Consider the following 9,472-nt stretch of genomic DNA (forward strand, 5'->3'; position numbering starts at 1 on the left):
GAGGGAAGTAAAGAAACATGTAAAGTTAAAAGAGAAAAAGTATAACATAGCTAAGATAAGTGGGAAAACTGAGGACTGGGAAGCTTTTAAAGAGCAACAGAGGATTACTAAGAAGGAAATACGCAGAGGAAAAATGAGGTACGAAGGTAAACTGGCCAAAAATATAAAGGAGGATAGTAAAAGCTTTTTTAGGTATGTGAGAGGCAAAAAAATGGTTAAGACTAAAATTGGGCCCTTGAAGACAGAAACAGGGGAATAGATTATGGGGAACAAAGAAATGGCAGAAGAGTTGAATTGGTACTTCAGATCTGTGTTCACTGGGGAAGACACAAGCAATCTCCCTGAGGTAACAGTGGCTGAAGGACCTGAACTGAAGGGAATTTATATTTGCCAGGAATTTGTGTTGGAGAGACTGTTGGGTCTGAAGGTTGATAAGTCCCCGGGGCCTGATGGTCTATATCCCAGGGTACCGAAGGAGGTAGCTTGAGAAATCGTGGATGCGTTGACGATTATTTTCCAAAGTTCGATAGATTTGGGATCAGTTCCTGCAGAGTGGAGGGTGGCTAATGTTGTACCACTTTTTAAGAAAGGTGGGAGAGAGAAAGCAGGAAATTATAGACCAGTTAGTCTGACCTCAGTGGTGGGAAAGATGCTGGAATCTATTATAAAGGATGAAATTACGACACATCTGGATAGTAGTAACAGGATAGGTCAGAGTCAGCATGGATTTATGAAGGGGAAATCATGCTTGACTAATATTCTGGAATATTTTGAGGATGTAACTCTGAAGATGGACGAGGGAGATCCAGTAGATGTAGTGTACCTGGACTTGCAGAAAGCTTTTGATTAAGTCCCACATAGGAGGTTAGTGAGCAAAGTTAGGGTGCATGGTATTGGGGGCAAAGTACTAACATGGATTGAAAGTTGGTTGGCTGACAGGAAACAAAGAGAAGTGATAAACGACTCCATTTCGGAATGGCAGACAGTGACCAGTGAGGTACCGCAGGGATCAGTGCTGGGACCGCAGCTTTTTACAATATATGTTAATGATATAGAAGATGGTATTAATAGTAACATTAGCAAATTTGCTGATGAGACTAAGCTGGGTGGCAGGGTGAAATGTGAGGAGGATGTTAGGAGATTACAGGGTGACCTGGACAGGTTAGGTGAATGGTCAGATGCATGGCAGATGCAGTTTAATCTGGATAAATGAACAGGAAGGCAGATTACTACCTAAATGGAATCAATTTAGGTAAAGGGGCAGTACAAAGAGATCGGGGTGTTCTTGTACGCCACGTCTGAAAATGTGTTGCTGGAAAAGCGCAGCAGGTCAGGCAGCATCTAAGGAACAGGAGAATCGACGTTTCGGGCATAAGCCCTTCTTCAGGAATGGGCTTGTACACCAGTCAATGAAGGCAAGCATGCAGGTACAGCAGGTAGTGAAGAAGGCTAATAGCATGCTGGCCTTCATAACAAGAGGGATTGAGTATAGAAGCAAAGAGGCTCTTCTCCAGCTGTACAGGGCCCTGGTGAGACCACACCTGGGAGTACTGTGTGCAGTTCTGGTTTCCAAATTTGAGGAAAGACATTCTTGCTATTGAGGGAGTGCAGCGTAGGTTCACGAGGTCAATTCCTGGAATGGCGGGATTACCTTACGCTGAAAGACTGGAGCAACTGGGCTTGTATACCCTTGAGTTAAGAAGACTGAGAGGGAATCTGATTGAGACACAAAAGATTATTAAAGGATTGGTCACTCTGGAGGCAGGAAACTGTTTCCGCTGATGGGTGAGTGCCGACATCGTCGGCTGAAGGGCCTGTTCTGTGCTGTTCTATGTTCTAAAGGATCTTCTGTTTACTCTAAGGCTGTGCCCTTGGGCCCTAGTCTCTCCAATCAATGGAAATTTCTTCCCTTTGTCCAAGTTGTTCAGTATTCTGCAAGTTTCAATTAGATCCTCCCTCATCCTTGTAAACTCCATTGAGTATAGCTCCAGAGTCCTCAAATGTTCCTCATATGTTAAGCCTTTAATTCCTGGGATCATTCTTGTGAACCTCCTCTGGATCCGCTCCTGGTCCAGTATAGCCTACCTGAAGGCCCAAAATTGCTCACAATACTCTAAATGTGGTATGACCATGGCTTTGTAAAGCCTCAGATGTACAGTTTTGAAGTTGGAGGCGGGTACTGCACCTTTGAGAGAGTGAATGGTATTCTGCACCTGCCTTAGATGACTAGATAGCAGTCTTAGAGTGTACTGGAAAATTGAAAATATGTAACATTTGGCTGTGAAATGGATACCCAAGTTGGTTGCTGTTTTGACCACAATTCAAATTTAACCCGACAGTTTAAAATATGCCCCAGGATACTAAAACCCAATTGGGTTTGAATTTATTGTTTTGCCAACATCTAACCAATGAGACTATGCAATGTTGGGGATATAAAAAGAGGGAGGCACTAAAAATCGGACAGAGCAACTGCCATCAACACAGATCCAAGAAATTAGGAAACACTCTTTATCAAAAGGTACCTTTTCATATGAAATCTATTTGCAGTAAAAAGAAAGACAACGACCCAAGGAGATCTGCAGCAGGAAGAAAATAAGAACCAAAGACGACAGCCACTTTATGGTTTTGAAATTAAGTTGATGTAATTTTAATGAGTGTTTCATTGTTATAAAGTTGGAGGCAGATAATAACCAGTTAAGAGAATGGGGGGTTTAGTGTTGTGAATAGTTGTTGTTTAATGTTCTCTTTTAGAGTAAAAAATATAAACTGATGTTATTTTTCTTTAAATTGTAGAATTTGGAAGTTCTCTGTCACTCATACTTGAGAGGCGAGATGAGCTTTTCTGGGTGGCTGGTTTAATTAACAAAAAGGTTCACAGCCGACTCATAACAGTACATCCCTGCGTTGTCTCGAAATAAATGCCAACATTGTATTTGCTTCCTAACTACTGACTCAACCTGCAAGTTTACCTTAGGAAAATCCTGGACTAGAACTCCCAAATCTCTGTGCACTTCAGATTTCTGAATGTTCTCCCCAGTTAGAAAACAGTCAATGCCTTCATTCTTGTTACTAAAGTGCATGACCTCACACTTTCTCACATTGTATTTCATCTGCCACTTCTTTGCCCACTCTCCTAAGCTGACTAAATCTTTCTGTAGCTTCCCTGCCTCTCGAGCTATCTTTGTATCATCTGCAAACCTAGCCAGAATGTCCTCAGTTCCTTCATCTCCATCATTAACGTTCAAAGTGGTAAGTTGAGGCCCCAACACTGACCTTTGTGGAAGACCACCAGTCACCAGCTGCCATTCTGAGAAGGACCCTTTTGTTCCCGCTCTCTGCTTTCTGCCAGACAGCCGATCTTCCATCCATGCTAGTACCTTGCCTCTAACCCCATGCCCGATTTTAGAAAGGACATAAAAACTTCTTCAGCCAAAGATGGTTAATTGATGGAATTCATTGCCACAGAAGGTTGTGGAGGCAAGGTCATTGAATAGATTTAAGAATGAAATAGATAGGTTCTTGAGTATCAAGGGGATTAAAGGTTATGGGGTGAAAGTAGGAGAATGGGGTTGAGAAACCTATTAGCCATGATTGAATGGCGGAGCAGGTTCGAACCTACTTGTTATCTCCTCAAAGAATTCTAACAGAACGTCAGGCATGACCTCCCCTTGATGAAACCATGCTGACTTCCTATGTTACCATGCACTTCCAAGGATTCAGAAACCTCATCCTTCACAATGGATTCCAAAATTTTACCAATGACCGAGGTCAGGTCAATCAGCCTATAATTTCCAGTCATTTGCCATACTCCTTTTTTAAAGGGCAGGGGTGGTGGGTGGGAGATACATTAGCAATTGTCCACTCTCTTGGAGCCCACTGACTCCAGTGGTTCCTGAAAAATGGCCACTAATGCCTCCACTAACTCTTCAGCTATCTCCTTCAGAACTCTCAGGTGTAGTTTATTTGGTCCAGATGATTTTTCTACCACTCAGTGATGACCACCATAATCACCTATACCCCCAACTCTTGAATTTTTGGGATATTACTTGTGTCTTCACAGTGAAGACTTACACACAGTACTTATTCAGTTCCTCAGCCATTTCTTTGTTCCCCACTACTACTTCTCCAACGTCATTTTCCAGCGGTCCAACGTCCACTTTTGCCTTTCCTTTGCTCTATATATACCTGAAGCAATTCTTTAATTTTTTTATATTACTGGCTAACTTGCCCTCATATTTAATCTTCTCCATCCTTGCTTCTTTTGTGGCCTTCTGTTAGTCTTTGTAGGCTTCCCAATTGTCTGGCCTCCACTGCGTTTTGCCACATTACACACTCTCTCTTTTGCTTTTATGCTGTCCCTGACTTTCCTTGTCAGCCATGGCTGCCTCATTCTCTCTTTAGTATGCTTCTTTTTCCTAGGGATGAATTTTTGCTGTGCCTCCTAAATTACTCCCAGAAACTCCTGCATTGTTATTTCACTGTCTTTCCTGCAAGGTTCACCTCACAGTCAATTCTGGTCAGCTCCTCCCTCAGGCCTCTGTAGTTGCCTTTGTTTAACTGTAATACTGTTACATCTGATTCCCTCTCAAATTGTAGAGTAAATTCTATCATATTATGGTCACTACCTCCTAAGGGTTCCTTCACCTTAAGCTCCCTTATCAAGTCTGCCTCATTGCCCAACATCAAATCCAGAATTTCCTGTTCTCTAGTAGGCTCCAGCACATCTCCAGTTCAACAGGGAATATAAATTGGAATTATATCATGTCAAAAAACATAATTAGCATCTTCCACTGATCTGTAATTCTACATTAATAGATCTGTCCAATTTACTTTGGATAGTTTGTATCCTCCCATTCCAGTTAACCTCATTTGAGCCATATACTTTAATCTCTGTTCTGTCTGATTGCTTTACTCACACATTTCCCATTTCTCTTCCCTAATTATCAAATTTACATCTTTTTGTTTTCCATTTAGCCATACGCCTAAAGCTCTGACTGTTGCTCTTTTCTTCCCTTTTGTCCATTTGGATTATGTATATTATTTTTTCACTTGCACTCTCCCCTCAGAAACAATATTTATGTGCTGGTATCAACCTATTGGAACACAATGATTAAATCCTTCTTCTCTAACTCTCTCCAATACCCTTTCAAGCCAGCACAAGATGGGCCTGAAAGACAACGTTCCTTGTATGACTCTTGATCTTGTTTCCAAAGGATGCTGTGTCCCCCATTTGAGTTCTCTATAACCACCACATTATATATTCCCCCTCTCCTCCTAACTGCTTTTGCTCAATGATTTTCTAGCTGTCCTTCTAACAATGTCCTGAAAGTAATGAATAAAAAGTCTCTGGATCAGTTTCTCTGGATCCTTGATCTTATCTTATTCCGCAATATATCTGTCACATCATCTGTGTTATAACCTAATATTTTGAATATGCATCTATGCGTTGTGACTAGATTCCTCTTTCTATCACTAATTCTTTTTATATCCACTCTGTCCAAGCCACTTAGTTACCAACGTCCAACTTTAAGTATCAACCTGCTCTCCCTTACCTCCACTTTTAATAACTTCCCTTCAAGAAGACTCTCAAATCTCCCTCCAATCCAGCAATTCCCTTGCTTTGTCATTCCATGATAATACCTGGTCCATGACTGTAACACAAACAGCAACTACATTTCTCTCTCCTTTTCCAAAACCCTTCACTGCACAGCAATCATCTGGAAAAGTAACTGCATAGTTTCAAAACTCAGTAGTTCCTTATTTAAGGTGAATGTGGAGGAAACAAATGAGAGGAGTTTATGGAGCCTTTTTATGTAAACTGAGATCATCCATTCACTGCTCCCATCCTCTACCAAAATTCACACCCCACTTTCACATCTAAATATCCCCAATTAGGTTTCTGCCTGCCACAGCATTGAAGCAGTCTCAAAGCCTTCAAGGACATCTCTTACAATTGAAAGAGCTGTGATCTCTACTATCTCAGCCACTCAATGGCACAGTCGACCACATCAACTGTTGAAATCGAGCAGCTCCAATAAATTGACTAGAAATAGGCATAGGGTAGTTTGAGAGTAAATACAAACCGCAAATGTGAAACTCCTCGTGCTGTGAAGCAATAAAGACTAAAGATTGCTGGAATTACTGCCTTCAGAGATGCCAACAGCTTAGAACTTGGGTCATTTCCAACCACACACACCTAAGGAGGAAAGAGCAGAAAGATAAAACAATTATTCTGGAATATAAACAACTTTTAATTAAAAAGCATTTTTAACATTATAGATATAGAATGATATAGATACAGAATCCCTAAAGTGTGGAAACAGGCTTTTGGCCCAACAAGTCCACACTGACCCTCCGAAGACTAACCCACCCAGACCCATTCCCCTACATTTACTGCAGACTAATATACCTAACCTACACATCACTGAACACTGTGGGCAATTCAGCATGACCAATTCACCTAACCGACACATCTTCGGATTGTGGGAGGAAACCGGAGCACCTGGAGGAAACCCATGCAGACACGGTTTCCTACAGGTGGTCCAATTTCCTCCCACAACTATAATGCAATATGATGCTAGAAATGTTTTTTCACATAATGAGTGGTTCAGGTCTCTAATAAACTATCTGGAAGTGTAGTGGAGACAGATTCAATTAAGGCATTCAATATAAGCGCGGCACGGTGGCTCAGTGGTTAGCAAAGCTGCCTCCCACCACCAGTGACCCAGGTTCGATTCCAGCCTCGGGCAACTGTCTGTGTGGAGTTTGCACATTCTCCCTGTGTTTGCATGGGTTTCCTCCGGGTGCTCCGGTTTCCTCCCACAGTCCAAAGATGTGCAGGTCAGGTGAATTGGCCATGTTAAATTGCCCATAGTGTTTGGTGCATTAGCCAGAGGGAATTGGGTCTGGGTGGGTCACTCTTCAGAGGGTCAGTGTGGATTTGTTGGGCTGAAGGGCCTGTTTCCATGCTGTAGGGAATCTAATCTAATCTAATCAAGATGGCATTGGTTGATAGTTGAATAGAAACAATACACAAACTTGGGGAAACAGTGTCATAATGCTCTTTCAGAGAGCTGGTGCAGATAATATGCGCCACATGGTTTCCACTTACATGATAAGAATTAGAAGTTATTTTATTGTGAGAGAATCCAGAGTTAGAGCACATAATCTCAATGTAAGGGGTCATCATTAAAGCTAGAGATGTGAATGGATTTTTTCTCTTAGTGGGTAGTAAATCTGTGGAATTGTTTACAGCAGAAAGTTGTTAAGACTGGGCTATCAAGTATAAGAAAGGCTGAGATAGACAGATATTAATCAGCAAGGGAATCAATAATTATGGGGAAAACACAGGAAAGCAGAGTTGCAGACTATCAGAGTAGCCATCATCTCATTAAATAGCAGAGCAGACTGAAATGGGCTGAATACAACATCTGCACCTATACCTTATTGTTGTCTGAAAAATTCTGCAATTCTGTAAAGCATCCCAAAATGTTTTACAAGCGGGATCAAGCTTTATTTTATTCACTCATGGGACATAGCCGTCACTGGCTGGGCCAGCATTTATTACTCATCTCCAACTGCCCTTGAGAAGGTGGTGGTGAGATGTTTTTTGCCTTTGAACTGCTGTAGGTAGACCCACAATGCCATTAGGGAGGGAATTCCAAGATTTTGACCCAGTGAGAGTGAAGGAATGGCAATATGTTTCCAAGTCAGAATGCTAAGTGGTTTGGACAGGAACTTGCAGGTGGTGGTGCTCCCAAGTATCTGCTGCCCTTGCCCTCCTGGGTGGAAGTGGTCATGCTGTCTGAGAATATTTGGTGAATTTCTAGAGTGCATTTGTAAATAGTTCACTCTGCTGCTACTGAGTATCAGTGGTAGAGGAAGTGGATGCTTGTGGATCTGGAGTTAATGAAGTGAGCTGTTTTGACATGGATGGTATCAACATTTTTCGCTGTTGTTGGTGCTGTACTCATCCAGGAAAATAGGGAGTATTCCATCACACTCCTGACTTAATCCTTGTAGGCGGTGGACAGGCTTTGGGGAAGCAGGTGGTGAGTGGAAATCGCTTCTCCATATCTGTTCTCTGGAGATTTTGGAAACCTCTATCAAATCTCCTCTCAGCTACCTTGTCTTCGAGGAGAACATTCCCAATCGACAGTCATAAAATCTTAGGGTTGTACAGCACGGAAACAGACCCTTCGACTAAACTTATCCACGCTACCAGATATTCTAAATTAATCTAGTGCATTTGGCCAATATCGCTCTAAGCCTCTTCCATTCACTTACCCATTCAGATGCCTTTTAAATGTTGTAACTGTACTAATCTCTACCATTTCATCTGGCAGCTCATTCCATACATGCACCACCTTCTGCACAAAACGGTTTCCCCTTACGTCCCTCTTATATCTTTTCCCTATTACTTTAAGCCAATGCCTTCTAGCTTTGGACTAGGTACCAGCAGATAAAGGAGGTGCAGTGGTAGTCTGGCGCACCGACCTCTACATCGCTGAAGCCAGACGTCAACTCGAAGACACCTCCTCCTACTGTCCCCTCAACCATGACCCCACCCCCCCAACACCAAACCATCATCTCCCAGACCATATAGAACCTCATCACTTCAGGAGATCTCCCACCCACAGCTTCCAACCTCATAGTCTGGGAACCCCACACTGCCCGGTTCTACCTCCTTCCCAAGATCCACAAGCCTGACCATCCTGGCCGACCCACTGTCTCAGCATGCTTCTGCCCCACTGAACTCATCTCTACCTACCTCGACACTGTCCTATCACCCCAGTCCAGGAACTCCCCACATACGTTCGAGACACCACCCACGCCCTCCATCTCCTCCAAGACTTCCGTTTCCCCGGCCCCCAATGCCTCATCTTCACCATGGATATCCAATCCCTCTACACCTCCATCCGCCATGACCAGGCCTCCAAGCCCTCCGTTTTTTCCTCTCCAGACGTTCCCCACCGACACTCTCATTCGTTTGGCCGAACTGGTCCTCACCCTTAACAATTTCTCCTTTGAATCCTCCCACTTCCTCCAGACCAAAAGGGTAGCCATGGGCACACGTATGGGCCCCAGCAATGCCTGTCTCTTTGTTGGCTACGTAGAGCAGTTGACCTTCCGTAATTACACCGGCACCACTCCCCACCCCTTCCTTCGCTACATTGATGACTGCATTGGCGCCACCTCGTGCTCCCGCGAGGAGGTTGAGCAATTCATCAACTTCACCAACACATTCCACCCTGACCTTAAATTTACCTGGACCATCTCCGACACCTGGCTCCCCTTCCTGGACCTCTCCATCTCCATCAGTGACGACAGACTTGACACTGACATTTTCTACAAACCCACCGACCCACAGCTACCTGGATTACACCTCTTCCCACCCTACCTCTTGCAAAAATGCCATCCCGTATTCCCAATTCCTCCGCCGTATCTGCTCCCAGGAGGACCAATTCCACCA

The 9,472-nt window shown here is 43.3% G+C and overlaps 1 protein-coding gene across 2 annotated transcripts in view; it reads right to left on the minus strand.

The window, feature by feature from the left end:
- tango6 (transport and golgi organization 6 homolog (Drosophila)) overlaps positions 1-9,472 on the minus strand; it is a 194,812-nt gene that overhangs the window by 94,860 nt on the left and 90,480 nt on the right. For both annotated transcript variants that reach the window (XM_043706471.1, XM_043706470.1), the window contains exon 8: positions 6,084-6,196. In XM_043706471.1, coding sequence (XP_043562406.1) covers positions 6,084-6,196 — 113 coding nt within the window. The remainder of the gene's footprint in view (positions 1-6,083; positions 6,197-9,472) is intronic.

Source organism: Chiloscyllium plagiosum, chromosome 17 (genome assembly GCF_004010195.1).
Source record: "Chiloscyllium plagiosum isolate BGI_BamShark_2017 chromosome 17, ASM401019v2, whole genome shotgun sequence".
Taxonomy (NCBI): domain Eukaryota; kingdom Metazoa; phylum Chordata; class Chondrichthyes; order Orectolobiformes; family Hemiscylliidae; genus Chiloscyllium; species Chiloscyllium plagiosum.